The sequence below is a fragment of the Hyposmocoma kahamanoa genome, unplaced genomic scaffold (assembly GCF_003589595.1).
Source record: "Hyposmocoma kahamanoa isolate Upper Pololo Valley unplaced genomic scaffold, ASM358959v1 66, whole genome shotgun sequence".
Classification (NCBI taxonomy): domain Eukaryota; kingdom Metazoa; phylum Arthropoda; class Insecta; order Lepidoptera; family Cosmopterigidae; genus Hyposmocoma; species Hyposmocoma kahamanoa.
Window position 1 is genome coordinate 7,564,726 of NW_020653854.1, and position 18,043 is coordinate 7,582,768.

At 38.0% G+C, this 18,043-nt stretch overlaps 1 protein-coding gene across 2 annotated transcripts in view; it reads left to right on the forward strand.

The window, feature by feature from the left end:
- The window catches only part of LOC113232009 (dentin sialophosphoprotein-like), a 144,031-nt gene that overhangs the window by 93,296 nt on the left and 32,692 nt on the right, over positions 1-18,043 (forward strand). For both annotated transcript variants that reach the window (XM_026466628.1, XM_026466629.1), the window contains 2 exons: positions 4,825-8,720; positions 12,044-12,272. In XM_026466628.1, coding sequence (XP_026322413.1) covers positions 4,825-8,720; positions 12,044-12,272 — 4,125 coding nt within the window. The remainder of the gene's footprint in view (positions 1-4,824; positions 8,721-12,043; positions 12,273-18,043) is intronic.

The window sequence follows — 18,043 nt, forward strand, 5'->3', positions numbered from 1 at the left end:
CCAGGTCATCTGTCCATCTAGTAGGGGCCCGTCTCACAATCCCACAAATATACGACAAATTGATGATTAGATATTTTGGAGCCTGAAATGATGGCGATAATATCGGCTTTCCACTTTGATCTTAATGATTTTTGTCTTGCTAAAAGAAATATATATATTCCTCACATGACAAGTGTGAAAATCTAAGTAATTTATGTCGTTTTTTTGCTTCACCTTGAAGTAAAGAATAGTGTATATTACCTTACCCTGTAGTAACACCGGAATAATTTCCAACTGTACTAGAATAAAACAACAAACTCTACAGTCAGCTATAGTGTCAAACCAAAACACAGCAAATCATAAACGGTGCTTTGTAATTACATCGCGCTGACAATATCTATGCTGACAATATTTCGACTGTTGTCAAAGCAAAAGAAACTTATTAGTTACAATCAAGGGGAACTGTATACGTTTTTACAATAAGATTCCGGAGCATATATTAAGACCATCACTTTCTAAGTTTAAAAACTACATTAAAAATATTATGATTGAAAAATCATATTACGGAATTGAAGACTACGTGTTAGGTAAAGATGTATGGAAAGACGACATGGCTCCAGAATTCACACAAATTTGATTCAAAGTATTCCATAGCATTTAAGTTTATTTGAAAAGAGCAATCCCTAGAGTTTCTTGCTCGTTCTTCTCAGGGAAGTCAGCGTAGTGAACGATCAGTAGCTTAATGTGACGTTTTTAAGTGTAAATTTATTTTACCTATGGAATAAATGATTCTGTGAGTTTGACTTTGACAAAAGCTGGACATAATTTATTTAATATCGAATATGCAAGTGATGGAACAAACAAGTCTGCTTGGTGTTAAGCGACACACCTGCTCCTCAGCAGTTGCAGTACCATTAAGAGTTTTCAATCGCAAAGATCTGAGAAACGGCAATGTCCCCACTGCGCCTGAGACATATTGACACGTCTCATGTGCCTGTAATTTCACCAGCTCCCTGAAGGATACTTCAAAACCGGAACGCAGTAACGCTCACATTACTGTTCGGACGCAGAAATATGTAAGGTGGCAGTGTTTAACTTGATGAACTCCTTCTGGATAATCTCTATTTCTACTACAGTTAAAAGGGTTTTTATGTTATTAACCTGAAAAACTAAAAAAAAAATCGAAAAATATTTTACTACATAATTTTTGTTGCTGTTCATCAAAATGGTGTTTTTGATATTACTGTATATTGTGTGAACATCGTACTAAGGCGTAAAGGAAATCACAGATGCTTAAATGCTTAATTAATCATACAATCTAAATAGGAAATCATTTAAGTTCAAGATCAGCGAGAATTCATTTACACACACTATGTTAAGTTACAATTAGAGTAGATACTGATGCTAGAGTTTAGGAATCAAAGTAACCGTTGTATTATTTTCAACTCGTGTAAAATGGAACACTATTTTCTTGTGAAAAAAGACAGAATTTGTAATATACCGGCTAAAGGTTTCGACGCCAAAAACCGGCATTAAAACACATTGTAAATTCGATGGTTAAATTTTGCTCGCGCTGAATCGTCTATAACTGTTACCTGTTTCGGTCCTTGGTTGTATTGTCTGTATGCGTAGAATCCGTTTGAGTAGGAACATGTTTCTACCGTAAAGCAGCACTGCTGTGTTTGGGATTAAAAGGCTGAAAGAACCAGTGTAATTACCAGCCCGATCCTATTCCGATCCCTGATGTATTAGTGATGCAATTGGCGTAGAATCTTTAAAATAGTCGTCTTTTTTTAATAATTAACACACTTGGTGTAACAAGACCATCTCCAAAATGGCGACTTTTTAAGAGAGAGGTTTAAAGGCTCTACGAATGAAATTCGTCATTAACTTTTTTATGCTTAAGTGTCTGTATAACCTCAAATGGCTTTGATTGATTCTGCACAATAGTGAAAAACACACAGTAAAATTGAGGATATGTTACTTGAGGGTATGTAACTTACCTCGAAATTTTACAAGAAAACCGCTGAATTATATAGTACTTTACATATACCAACGATTGATTGATTGAATCAATGATTTTTTTAATATCAACTGAACTAAATAGAACTCGTATATACTATACGATATACGTTTTTCAAATGGCTTTAATGTCGTTTGTAAAAAAATATTGTTCCTGTCGCTCGACCCAAGCAAAATGAACCGTATTAGTATGGGCAAAAATTAAATTTGAGCTGAAGTAGTATCGACTCTTAAAAAGGAGACACTATAATATTTCACATATATACATAATTTGTTTCATGTCACAAAAGCACTTTAAACATTATGCTCACGTATGGGCGTATGTACGAATTGTAGTTACGCATTATTATCAACCAGCAGTGTAACTAACTTATGGTAATTAATATTTAGCGTTTATTATATATATTTTTATATACATTTACAAATAATATTTCCCAATATTTCCATTCGTAGTTTTTGTGACAATCATACCGGGTACAATGTCGTAAACAAAAAAATTGGATCTACAGAGAAAATCGTGCTTTACTGTCTTGCTCAATGTCATGGCATCTGCGCCGGCGCCCTCTAAGTATATGTAAGCCTCGTTTATGTTTTTCGTTAGTGTTTTTATAGACATATATAGCCGTATTTAAAAAAATTCAATTTCTTTGCAAATTGGAATTACTGAATAATAATAAATAAAGCACTTACCTAGTAAATATTGCAATTACCAACACACATAACGTATTAAGACAAGAACTGAAATAATTAGTAAATACTCGGAACTCCAAGAGGTAACTACAATTTGGAGACAAGAAAAAGTATATTTAAGTCGTTCCTAAATATTCACTTCAATTATTTATTGCATTTACCACAATATTGCATAGCATGGAAAAGTGTTATAGCAAAGTTAAGACGGAGAGAGAGAGAAAGGAGGATTTACTCTGCACTATATTATTATTAGTATTTATTAATATTGTTTCTCAATCTATCGCTGTGGTATCTTGTATCTTGGTTGCACCCCCTTCTAAGTACTTTTCCTATCCTAAGGTTGCCTGGAAGAAATTGCTACTTAGCAATAAGGCCGCCTGTTGTGCGTATGTTTATCTGTACATGTGTTTATGTTCGTGTGTTTATCTGTGCAATAAAGTATATTCATTCATATATTTAGAAATTTAGGAATGTTGCTTTTTCTAATTAATAAATAACGCACACACTCATAACCCTGCACTAGGGAAAACCTGTGTCGCGGGTGACTTGGTCACACAGATACCACAAATTACACCCAAATTGTAGGCCAGAAAAATGTACGCCATAGAAATATTTCTCTTGAACCGGGAATCGAATCCAGGACCAGTATCGTCACCGTTCGGTCACGTAATGTGCATATTATGTTTACATGTTAAGTTAAATAAATCTTCTTCTTTTGATTAAGAATGATCAAATTTTAACTGCCTCCGTGGCCGAACGGTTACCATGCCGGACTGCCACGCAGAGGTTTGATTCCCGGGCCGGGAGAAATATTTATATGGCCTACATTTATTTCTCTCGTGAGTTTGGGTGTAATTTGTGGTTGTCTATGTGTGTCCATGGCACCCGCGACACAGGGTTTCCCTAGTGCGGGGCTATGTTTAATGTGTACGTTATTATTATTAATCAGAACATAGCATTTATTGTATTATTTATTTAGTAAATATGATTTTTATCATCAATTATAATACATTTTATTCCACGACGCATGAAATACACCACGAAGTACCCTGAACACAGTGAACGGGGAAATCGTCGGGAGTAAACTTTCTGTTACAAACACAAGAAAACAGACCTAGGGCATAACTTGTCACAGCAGCCATACTATGCAACTTTGTAATCTGATGGAAAAATTATATGTCAGAAAAAGTTCATAAAACTAAGACAAAAGTGAAAATGTCTCCAACCACCATTAATTAATGTGATGAATTATGGACCTTATATCTTTTGAATTATCTCCAGTGTTGGGAGTGCTGATACAAACTCTTAAACTGGCTTCCTTCGAGATATCCCCAGCTTTATCGAACGTTCCGGCAATATAACTCGGTAGAGATGATTCGTGCCGCATGTCGCTTTCGACTCACGAAGCCGGCTGCCGGGCCACCCATCCGTGGTGCTTTCTATTGGCATTAGCATGATTGCTATCACATGACGTGCCATAGTCCACAATAATCTGCAACCATTCTTAATAATACTTCTTAATTGTGAGTGAATTCCATATTGTAAGTTAATTGTAATCTCTAAGTATCTTTTGTAAAATTTTTGGGCACGAATTATTACAATTATTCGTCATCCATCATAGTACAACAAATAGGTAATCAAATTTAAGCTAATTTAAGTACGTGCACACGATAGTAATTTGTGAACGTTAAATTAACCATTGTTAGAAATTTATAGGTACTGTTCAACATGACGTAATAGGCTAAGAGTTGAAATGAAAAGTCCATAAACTTAATAATTTTTTTAAAGTGGAAATAAGAATAGCATATTAATGTCACTACTAATCTAAAACAACTTTAGAGCGCATATTTATAAATTAAGAATATCATTGCGTGGCTTCAAGACGCCTACACATTCAGTAGTAGCAAATAATTTTAAATGTTCAAACAGTTTTTAATGCTCACAATATATCTACAGGCACTTGCTCATCGCTACATCAATGCAGTTACATAATACGCTGCTGAACACAGATTTTTGCTTAAAAACAATATACATGGGAAGTTTTGCTGTTTTATTACTAACCCAATTACATTCTTTCATCCCGCAAATGTAAATGGGGTTTGCATCTGTTCATAAAACTTTTTTTAATTTCAGAGTGGGGCGTCAGCAGTGAGCCAGGAGAGGCAAGCGAACCAGAGGCCGGTCGCATGCGTCCCGAGGACTACCGCCTCGTTTTTCTCAGCTCAGACTCATCGTGTCGCGAGGACACGGAAGACTCCTCGTCCACCGCCTCCTCCGCCGCGCCGCCTGCGCCCGACGATTGTGATTGGGATTATTTCGAACCGGGCGCGGCGGCGGCGCAGCCCACTCCTCCACCTACCAAGCACGCGCCGCAGGCTTGCCCGCGGCCCTGCTCCTGCGGCGCGGAACCTCGTTTGATAGCCGTTCCCGTTCCCGTGCCAGTACCTGTCCCTGCCGCACTTTGGCCCGCATTACTCGCTTTCCCCTCGCAAACGCCACCGACGCCACACTGGAACACCTATCCCGGCTTCCCACCGCTCGATGCAGCGGCGTTCGCGAGACTCACCACGGCCGCCGCCGTCGCCGTCACTGCTGCTGCTACCGCTACTGCTACCGCTCAACCTCAAACAAAAACACTTCAGATGATGGTAGAAAGAAATGATAAAGCAATACAATCGGAATCGCCACAAGCGCCAGGGCCACGTGATAACGATAACAATGATAACAGCTTTAAGCCGCCAGTCGGACATGATACGTCAAACGATATGAAGGTGATCGCCGAGGAGGAATCTGTATCGATATTGTCGGAACAAATGGAAAAAATGCCGGAACATTTGGAAGCGGAAAAAGCATTTCCCTCGTCGAACGAATCTGGCGAATCGAGTGACTCGGATGCGAGCGTCGCTCGTCGAAGTTATGACGTAACTAGTGGTGCACCTGAAGAACCAGCGACTTCAGATGAGGACTCCGATGACTCTGGAGGGGGAGGTGGCCGATTCTCAAGAGTGTTTGTGGTTAACCCAGCTGACTCGTCATCGGATCTTGAAGACAATGCTGACAGCAGCGGAATTGATTGTGATGATTCCGACGATAAAAAGTCTGACATTGAAATAATTGCTGTGGAAGTGGCTATGCAAAATGAATTAAGTGTTAGTGCGGAATCAAATGATAGCGATCCCGAAAATAATTCTAGTAATTCTGGTATTGTGCTTTTAGAGTCCATTAATTTATCTGAAGAAAATTTTGTTATACCGTATAGGAATAATATTCATGAAAATGATGAAGAAACAGTTAAAAAGTCTAACTTTTTCAAATTCTGCGATATGAATATGCTCCAAAGTGAAACCTGCGAGAAATATAATAGTTTTACTGCGTCTTGTAGCACCAGTATCAGTAATTTAGATAATAGTATTATTGATAGCAACAACGGTAATCAAAATAGAATTATATCGAAAAATGTGGAATGCGATTCATTAGATAATACTTTTACCGAAACAAATAACACAATTGAATCGCCGAGACAGGAATGCACTAAACAAAAGTTAAAACTAGATGAATCTTCAAACTCTTCATTAAGAAAATTAGCACCTTCACCGGAACTTACACAAAACGAGCCCGTTTCGTTGCCACACGAACCACCAGCGGAAAAAATAGACTTGTTTAAAGGTATTGAACGAACACTCGGTGAACTATTGAAGAAAGAATTATTGGAGGATCAAGAGGCGGAGAAAACTCGCAGTGTGAGGCCGGCTTGCACAGGCACGGAGGGGGGCGCGAGCGCACCTGCCGCGACAACAGTTTGCCGCTCGCGCAGCGCCAGTGCGGACGGGTCCGCGCGTTTCACAAGTCGCGTTATGATAACGCACGACTGCGTCTCAGTCGTGACGTCGGATACGACGCGGCTCATGCGGGATATCACAGTGCATCATACTAATTCGCAAAACGAAACTCAACCGTCCACTAATGAACAGGATAACGAATCAACTGAACGAATTTCCGACGACGAAGCGCAACAGCCTTCGGGCGGAGTGACTGTTGTTAGCAATGCCGACACTCTCTCAGCCGTTGTGTGCCTCGAGGAGGGGCTTGCCGACGACGACTCGTGGGTCGAGGACGTCAGCCATGACGAGGACGAGGCCACTTCGCCCTCTGACTCGGATTCAGGGGATGAAGCGTCGTTACCCACACGAGGAGAAGATTTCGCGTATTGTCGACGTTCCCTAGACTTCACTTTACACACAATAGTTGAAGAAAGTTGCGAAGAAAGCGAAACGGAACATACTTCGAGGAAACCGCGACCTATATCGGCGACCGAATTAGAGAAATATTTCTTTTTCGGTTTGGGTGACGGCAGGAATGTTCGTGATGATGATGATGATGAACCAGTGTCAGAAACATCAAGTGTGTGCAGTGAGGGTGGGGAATCAATTGTTGACAATGAGCAGCCAAAACGAAGCAGTGATAACGATGAACTTGTGTCATCACGTCTGGAGAAGTATTTTTTGTCGGGATTCATGGGTTTTAATCAAGAACGACGTGATTCAGATGGATCTGGTAGTGTGGGAAGTGACAGTGAAGGCAGACAAAGTCCTGAACAAAGGCGGAAGCGATTAGTGCGTGCACGTGGTACACCGCGGTCACACTCATCATCTTTAGATAATTTATTAACGGGTGAAGAGCCTTCTCAAGATACTCAAGAAGTATCAGATGGGTCTAGCACAGAAACTGAAGATCGCCATGACTCATCAGAAAGGCTTGATTTACAAGGTGATTCCAAAAGAAAGAAGCAAAACAAAAAAATACGAGGGTCTCCAGCAGATGAACGTCGTCAATCAACAGAGTTCCCAGAAGAAACACGTGACGATACTAGGTCTGTTTCAGAAGGTGAGGATGGCAGAATATCACCGAGGCCAGAATTCCCACCGCTTGGATCTGAATTGTCTGAATCTAAGAAACAAACTAGCAGAGATAGTGGATTTGTTGGCAGCTGCGACGACCTATTACGGAACGGCGATTCAAATTCAGATTATGTTAGATCTCATGAACCTAAAACAGAACTGGAAGAAATAATTGAAGAAATGAGGCCTGATATAGAGGAACGAGTCGAAGGACCTTCGTTTTCCCGTCCACCCCCAAGTCCTTTATCACGTAAAGATAGCTTTAATAACTGGTCATCAGACGAAGAAACTAATCTAATGATGACAAAAATGCGTCAATTTTTCAAACAAATGATAAATTCAACGAATGTGCGAACCTCCGCTCCCGCATCATCAAATTCCGAAAGTTCACGCCCTCCGAAACCGCCTCAATTATTATATTTTGAAAGTGAATTAACAAGGTTAATGAAAACAGTTCCGGGTATAAGAGACGAGGAAGTGCGAGAAATAGTCGAATATCTTTCAAGTGAGGATACTTGGAGTGATTCATATGATTCGTCAGACTACGCCGGCTCAGATTTGGAGGGTACTTCAGTAAATAGATCTGCATTGAGAAAACAAATATCCGACAGCTGCCGAGAAATTATCGATGAGTTTGATAAAGGCAATAGTGAAGCTGGGTCTCTAGAGAGAGACGCAGCGGGGGCCTACAAAAGACTGGCGGCAACCCTGGGTCGAGCTGGGGAAGGTTCACCGCCACTGTTTGGCAAAGTTATGCGACATATAGGTGGTAGGTTGGTGGCTTTAATGCATGAAGTGTCAGCAGGAGCGTCCCCAAGTACAGATGATGACAGTGCGTCGGAGCCGGGAGCATTATCACGGAGTAAATCTCACGATGTGTTGGAAGCTACAGCCAGTAGAGGAAGTGTTGCTAGTGACTGTGAGAGGTTTTCTTGGAGGGGTAGTTTTGAGTCAGCACTGCTAGCGGCTGACTCGCGGGGCACGTTAGGCGGAGGATGTGAGGCGCGACGGTCACCCGCAGGGGTGGAGCTCTCGGCACAACGATCACACTCCAGAAGCTGTGGAGCAATCAGCGGTAGTGAGGATAGACTATGGCGAGGCAGACGGCGAGCCTCTGCCCCCGACGCTGAGGTAAGTAACAAATCAATCACACACATAAATATATCAGCGTGTCTACCTATCACATATAATAATAATAGAATCTTTATCAATATCCTGTTCTACGTAGTGTCAGTTGCTTAAAAATATACATAACGTAACTATTACCGATATGAAAATACATACTATTTATATATGTATTTCGTTTAAAGTTGATAAAATAGTTACAGTGGACTGCACTATTTCAAACACTATTGTACTTATACTGCTTACATCGGCGTTAATATTGTATTGAAATGACAAAAAAACTTGATACTAACAAAAATAATTACTGTCGATTATGCAACCAATAATATGAACGTATACATTCAACATTTCCTATACGTTCCCTTTTTAATAATTGCTGTTAAATAATTAATGTTTTACATAAATTCATTCCGGTTTGGCGACAATGTCGTATTCATAATAATTGTTCATACAAAAGATTTCAACGAGTCAAATTGAAATTCACTTCCCTTGAATATAACATAATTTTTATTTTTTTAGCCAGCTAAGTATACGAATAGAAGTGCCGTATGTACTCATTTAAAATTTGCTATTATTACGAAACCCCACTGAATGGAACACAAAATCGTTAGACTGTTATTGCGAATGATTTTATTATACTAATAATGTATGAACGCACGACTTCACACTAAAGTATTCAAACTACGCCTTTCGATATTGCAAATTAAACCCGGTGTGAATGAAAATATCGTCCGATTTTCAATGTCTTCTTTCAAAATCTTCAGTGTAACCAAAACGGTCAATTTTAAGATTTGGCTGCATTCTTGTAGCGTAAACGGAATAGAGTTGAATTTAAATGTTAAATATTTATTGAGTTCTTATCTCTACCGAAGTATCGCATTGCTAGGCTTGATTGCTACACTGCCCTTCTTGTCACACTGTCCACGGGCTGATCTAGGGTCAGGTCCTGGACTTACAAGGTGCTTGTGCTTTCATAGGTTATAGATATATATATAAGAGGTTGATAGAGAGGGTCACTACAAAATTTGCGAAGAAAGATACGCAATTGCCCTTGTCATAACTAACTTCCGAGATATTGGCGCCGAAATTTTAGTAATGCAAATGAAAAATTTCAATTGCGCTGAATTTGCTTAAGCGTCTAAACAACCTCAAATGGCTTTGGTTGATCCCGCACAACAGTGAAAGTGTTAAATTAATCGCGTTGGAAAAAAGTATATAGTAACATTGAGGACATATACTGATTAGTATTCGGTGTGAAAACACGATTCCTAAAAATTTCCACAATAGAAATGAACATATACTTACCTCGAAATTGTATAAGAAAACCCCTGTGTTCAATGGGTACTTTACATATACCAATGACTTTTTATATCAACTGAACTAAATAGAACATGTATACGATATACATTTTTGAAATGGCTTTAGTGCCGTTTGTAAAAAAATAAATTCTGAAATAAAGCCAGTGTGTAGCCTGCGGCTCGACCTAAGCAAAATTAACCGTTATATTATGGGAAAAAATAGAATTCGCTGAGGTAGTATCGACTCTTAACAATAAAAGTGAAACGAAAAAAAAATATAAAAAAAACCGATTAGAAAGGGTTGTAGATCTTGTCTCGCTGATTCCAAGTAGGTATGTCAATAACCCAATTTCGCTAAAATTAACGATTACTTTAGTTAAGATAAAGGCGGCAGTACACATTGGAAATGAAACTATTTTTCGTGTCAGCAGGTCGATTCAGAACCTTACGATAACTCTGTTGTCGACCGATTCGATTAGATATCGTACGATTTCTTTCATTTTTATTCACAACACCCGAATCGAACGTCAAACTGTCGTATTCGAAACCGAACCGAAATGACGTCACACCCGTACGATTACTCGTACTTCTCGACCGGCAAAGGCTACAAACATTATTCAGAATACAGTTATCGAATGAACGTTACCGAACGTTCCACTGTTTACAAAGTAAGAATTAAAATGGAAATCTCTTATTATTTTAAATAAAGTCTGGATTTTGTTCAATTGTATTAAATTATTTTAATGCGAGACTAATGAATTCCTATATTTTAGGCCTTTGAAGTCTTAAAAATGTATATAAAAGGATTTATTTTTCTTATAATCTAGTTCACCGACTAATCCGTAACCGTTGTTGAATAACGATATCGTATGCGAATCTGAGTCGAACGTTTTAACTAGAATGTTCTGAATAGCTCGGAAAGCGCCCTTCGATTCGAGAACGATATCCAATCGAAAGGTTCGGTTAAGATATCGAAGAGTTCTCGATCGGGGTCCTGAATCGCGTATATTTATTTTTTAAACAAACCAACGTTTCGGGCTTTTTACAGACTCTGTACTCTCGTCCCCTGTCCGCTATCCGTCCGAAACAATTGCTGTCAAATAAGTAATAGTCGACCAAATTAAAAGATGCAAGATGCGAATGAAGCCTCGTTGATCGAGTATTACATGTTTGACAGTAATTGTTTCGAATTAATGTCAGACGGACGAGAGTAGACCCCGTCCCATAGTCACGGCTGACTGAGATGGTATATGATTTAGGTCTTGCATAACTTTTAATAAAAAAAAAAACCGACCTAGAAAGTTCGTGAAATTACATCTATTTGCACAGTTTTATTGAAATCGGTTGCCGGAAACTGCGCAAAACAGGATTCATCCCCTACTTTGCCACCCTTAGAGGAGAAATATGTTCTTCAAATTTAAATAATAACGCACATGCTCAACATAGCCCCGCACTAGGGAACCCTGCGTCGCGGGTGATAATAGACAACTACAAATTACACCCAAACTCATGAGAGAAACAAATGTAGGCCATGCAGATATTTTCTCCCGGCTTGGGAATCGAACCTGGGACCTCTGCGAGGTAGTCCGGTATGGTAACCGTTAGGCCACGAAGGCAGTTCTGTATATTAAATAGGACCATTACTGAGGTATGTACCCTATTTGCAACAAAAAAAAAATGCCGGAGTAATGGCGTAACATATATAAAAAAATGCAGTCCAATTGAGAACCTCGTCCTTTTTTTTGACGTCGTTTATAAAAAATTGTTTCATTGCCAATGTTAAATATTTGTTTAGGCTGTAAATCTAAGGGAGCCTGGAAGAGATTGATACCTAGCAATAAGGCCCTCTATTTCGTTTTGTTTGTTTCTGCACTTTGTTTTATATAATACATACTGTTTTGTTGTATTATTTGTTTTTTGTGCAAAGCCGCCTGGCGCTTATGACAGTACAATACGTTCAATTACACTAAAATAAACGCACCCAAAAGAATAATGTAAGATAGGTGAGATAAGTAACATTATTTGTTATAGTCGGAAGAAGAAGAACGTGCAGGATCACTCCCACGTCTCCCGTCTGTAACTGGGACGAGTCCAGCTCCCGCGGGCCCAGTCAAATCGGCCCGGTATCGGGCCCCAGGTTTTCGCACTGCAACCCGTGCGGCCTCAGCCCCAGGTCTCCATGCTCCGCGCCGTCGTCGGCCCCCACCTACACCTCATCAGCCCGCTCCCGCCGCACCTGCTTCAGCTCCTAGCTTACAAGGTATGTAACTGTGTTAAATCTTAACTACACCTCTTTCTTAAGTTATCGGCAAAGAAACACAGAAACTAAAAACTCAACTGTATAACAATGTTAAGACGGTTTTTAGGGTGCATATTTTAATTTTAAATTAAACAAAAACAATTAAGTTATACTCACATGTGTAGAAAATATTAATATTATATATATTCATATTACTCGTAATGTTAAGAAAAACGGAAAGACTTTTAATGTAAAAATTTTAAACAAAAATCCATTTACACTTCATTGAATACAGGTCAGCGAAAAGGTTAAAAATAAGAAAGTAACGTTTGTTCTGAAATAATTGATATGATTCATGAGAATCGTCAGTGGTTTAATACAACAGATTGTTTAAATTGTAGTTCTATCGAATGTGGTGATAACTGCTGTTACGTAAAACGCTTCCGAGTATCTAAGAAATGATAATGTCAATAATGTGGTAGACCAGTCCCTGTACTATGGGGTTTGTGGAATTTGAACCTAGTGTCAATTTAAAGTCGCAACTGAACCCCAATAAGCCCAAATATAATTATCATGTGCTCCCGGGACTAGTTGCTTGTCAATGATTATCAGAGCAACGGAATTCTCTCCGGGATATTACTCAGAAACCCAGATAAGTTCAGTTACCAAATTGGCCCTACCAGGAATTAGATCCTTAACTTTCTCATTCAGCGCCCATTGGGCCACTGAGGTTGTCATTAGTACATATTTTTGGTTTTGGTCGAGTGAACTGGTTTGCTCAACATGGCGTCATAGCATCTAGTTTTCATGGAATAGTTTAACTAATCACATAAATATTCCATAATTACGTAATTGCAATTTCATATAACGAGTAAATTCCTAAAAAAAACATTCGTATGGTTCGTATTATTGATTTTTCGAAGAAATAAACAAAAGAATGCGTCGTAATCTTCGTTGACAATTGTTATGCAATAATAGTTATTGTTTTTTATTGTAAACACTAAATTAATCACTACGGTTATTGAGATATCTTGAGATCTGACTCATTAGAGCATAGTCAAATAATACTTAAAAATACATTTAACAGATTGAAAAATTGTCCATACCACTCGAATAAGAGTCTTGATGTACGGTATATATACACGTAATAATATTTCGTTTGGTGTATGATAGAAATGTAAGTTATGAAAACTGGATCCAATAATACTCGCATTACTGCTTCGCTGCAAAAACTAAGGTGGCATTACTTGCCTGGACGACCTATTTCACTGGGAACTCTACTGCCACTAAGTACATGAATAAAAAAACAAAGTACTTTTAAAATGTCGTTTCAAAACTTCATATTATTTGACACACATAGTAACTAAGGAATGTCATACCTAATATCAAATTCCTCCATCTATCTACTCATATCACCATTGACTATATTAATAACAACAAATAGATACACTCACTGTTCTCAACACGACTAAAAAAACAAACCGTTTACGCACCGTAAGTTTTGGAAAGATTTGTAACATTATCGTTGTGAAATCAACGATACGTGAGAACAGTTGAATTCATTAAAACAATGGACTGTTTGGTCGCATTGCCAATCTTTACCCACTTAAATACAATAGTCGATAGAATTGTCAAGAATAGTCTTGTTAAGAAAAGTCACACACGTTAACCCTAAATTAAGCCAACCCTCAGGAAGGAAATTCTTGCTGAATTAGAAATGGCAAAACTACTAAACAGCTAGTGATACTTTCTTATCATAGCATAGACTTGCAGCTTAGGACTTATGGGACATGTCTGCCATCTTTGTGAAAGGCTTTGCCAATGGGCGTGCGGTTCTCGCTTTGTGTAAATTCCCATCACTTGATATCGTAAAAAAAATACGAAACATTGTATTGAACTATTGAATGAAGGTGCACGTTTCTTAACGAATAAACGGAGGCGGTGCTTTGATAACGACTTAGATATACATTATGATAAACCTCTTTCGTCTTCTCCACTCACATTAGTCTGTTCATAAATGCCAGTTAATTCTTAGTACTTTTAGCCTGACCTTCTATAAGGCCATCCCCAATCTGATCGAAATATGTATGTCAAGGCCGTTAATCTACTAACATCCTTTCTGTATGACCAAACTATAGAAGTATTCAATTTTCTATCCTGGTCACACTACATCATCTTTGACATAAACATTTTATAAAGAAATATACTTTTTTTCTTATAAATTCTTATATCAAAAGTAACTTGCACTAGGCAGATAGCATGCGACCTGTCTGAACACTGACCACTTCCCAAGTCTACGAGAGCATGGGAGGCTCGAGCTGCGCCGCCTGACGAGCATATAATCTCAAAAGGCTCCAATTCGCCTACCTCAGGTGGCTTACTTCAAGTCATTTTGTTTTTGAAGCTCTGGATTCCTAGGAGTTTCAAGATAAACTCTTCAGGAAGCTTTCAATTTGCCTAGTTGAAGGTAAATGCTCCGATTCGTTTGACTGTCCAAAAAAGAAACATTATTTTGATGAAATTAATTAATAGATTTGAGATGAGGCGTTATTTTAAGGAAGTCCATGTAAATAAAAATGAAAGTAAATTAATTTCTTACTCCGTGAACCCAGTGAAGGCTAAATCGTGCAAAATACCTGCGCTTGCGTTAAACATAAAATTACTCTTTAACATCGCATAAAATTAGCAAAATAAATAACACAAGTGCACAATTTCAAACACCACCTCCAAAAATATACCCCACACGTGTTTCATCTCTCTGCGAAGCATCCGAAGAACAAAAGGCTAAAAATGTGTTTTGTTCTAAATAAAGGATATTATTATATTATTTCTTTTACATTTAATATCTCACAAATACTCGTAAAAATATTTCAATAAGTGCTATCAATATTAAATATCCTCATTACATGTAAACAGATTGGTGATAACGTAAATGCAGATGTCTAACAACCGTGCACTCAGCGCAGTTACCTACTTACCAACATAACCCACTTTTAGCATCGTATTGCGTGTGTGATCATTCCAGCAACATGCTAAATATAACTACCACAACTCTTTTTTCGACTAATACTAACTAGAAGTATTCTATCGTGTGACGTAATCAGTTTGTAATTCGTCGGAATGTGCAATTCATTGGATCTAATGTCACGTTCAATGCACTTGAACACATCGAATTGAATACTAATGTTTCGCAGAACATTTTTTTCTTCAGACATTCCTTGGCATTGTCATGAACATTTTAATTTTGAACTTATTCAAATCACATATGCAATGAAAACATATTGTAGGTTTGACGTATTAACACAGTTGGAATGAAATTGCTCAGCAGGTGATGAAAACATTTCATATAATTATATTTTTTTATTTAAAAAAATCGACCACAAAAACTTATCCATTTTCGTTGCGTTCGTTTTTTAAGGATAACAAATCATATTATGTGCCCAAACACGTGACGAGACGTGTTATTTTCTTTGTAATTTCATCTATGTGCCAAGTTTAATTGAAAGTGGCTGGAATTCAATAAACCGGTTTCATTCAGTTTGCCACCTTTGGAGGTGAAATATTTTCGCCAATTTGAATGGGTCCATTTCTGAGATACCCCCTTTCCGACAAAAAAGAATCATCAAAACGGTTCATAAATGTTTTTAGTAATAGAGTAACATACACACAAAAAAATACAGACGTACCTATTGAGAACCTCCTCCCTTTTAAAGCCGGTGAAAAAGACCATCCATACAACTACATAATATACATAAGTAATACATAACTTACCTTACCTATTTCTGCCGTCAAACAGTAACGTGAATATTACTGTGTTCCGGTTTTGAAGGGTAATTAAGGGTGCTGATGAAATTACAGGCACGTGGGTCTTTTCAACTTATGACTCAGGGTGATGGGTGCAGGTGTACCTCAGATCTTTGCGATTTAAAGCTCTGAATGGCACTGTGTATCGCTTACCATCAGGCGCACGACTTGTTCGTCCCATCATTTAAAAAAAAACTTATAACATCATTTTTAGTCTAGTGTTTAGGTTAGACGTAAACTGAAATGTACATCCAGCTAAATATTATTATTGGCAATTTAATACGCGACACCATTACGGTAACGATAGCTTCGTATTACATTGACTACGTCATACTGGTAAACGATTTTTGTAATTATACTATAATGGTATACATAAATACTTTGGTCTTAATATAATATTTAACCCTGTTACTAAACTTAAAAGAACATTTTGACGCATTTGAAACCAATAAAAAAATAATTTGCTAGACAACCACACCAATTGCCTGGTCTCAAGGAATTCCCTGTACTATGAGTACCAGAGCAACGGATTTCATTCTAAGGCGCTTCCCAGAACACCCAGACGAGAACCAGTTTAGAAAAATCCATTACGGAACCTGCTCATCCATTGTCCACAGTGCAAACCGTTAAACCACCGAGATCTTAAAAAAAACAACCAATAGTACCATTGATGATCTGTTTATCGTGGTTATCGTATGTAACTGCATGGAGCGAAAGACTCTTTATGCAGTTACACTCATGCGGTTCAGTGTTACCGTTTAATGTATTGTCTAATAATTATTTATCGAGTTCTTAGGTTTTCGCGATTGTTGACAAAGGAAATGAAACTATTTTTCCTGATTTAAAGCGTGTATATTTGTTTTTTCAAGCAAACCAACGTTTCGGGCCCTTTACAGGTCCCATGGTCATAATTGACAGGGAATGTTAATCTAATGGGATCTGTAAAGGGCCCGAATCGTTAGTTTGTTTGAAAAAGCAAATATATGCGATTTAAATCCCGAAAAATAGTTTCATTTCCTATACTAATTATTTGTCATACTTTTGTCAGTGTTGCCTTTTAAACTAATTGCCATGTGTTTTTCGCGCGCTAAGGGAAACGACGTAATTAAATAAACCGGGATAAGGGGTAAATGCATCTGCTGCACTGTAGATACTTTAATGTAAATTTCTTTTCGCACTCCCATTCTTCAAGCATCATTAACTCATTCAACAAGCCATCAGTCACGGTGGTAACAGTAGGCCAATGAAAAGTAGACCTAACTGTTCGACTGGTGCTTCTTTCTGACCACATTCTTAGGTAAAAAACGTCCACTGTGAACGACTTCAATGCTTGACTTTTTAAACAGATGTTTTCACTAGTTTCCATTTTCAAATTCAGGTCACATATTTACATAATTTCTATAAGAAACAGTTTCGTAAGAAAGTAAGTTATCGATTGCGCTTGGTTTGGTATATTATTAACACTCGCAAGTGCTAGGTGCGTATGGACAATGACTTTCGAAAAATAAAACCAGTCCAAAACATCCGTTTCCCAGTTTAATGAACTTACGTCCATGATATTACTGGCAATACCTGTTTTCGGCGACCTGTGGTTCCTTAAGTCGAGATTGATTAATAGCGCGTAAGCAATACGTAACGTGTTGCGTTATAATTCTCTTCTGACGTTGAAGCTATTGTTTTATTGAAGGAATGGATACAGCTGGTTAACCCTTTTTTGGGTGTACCAAGCAGACATGACACCAATACAAATGAAATGTTAATGTACTACGTAGCAATTTGAAATTGACACAACTGAAAACAGGTACAAAATGTGTTTTTTCTTCTCATTATTTTTTCTTTATGAAATCTAAATATTCGAATGCGTTTGTGACTTTAACTGTATCTAAACAATGCGTTAGTCAATTGTTTCCCCTATAATGTAATCATAAAATTAATGTTACTATAATTATTTTAAAAAATATTTCGAGTTCTTCGGTTTTTGTGATTAT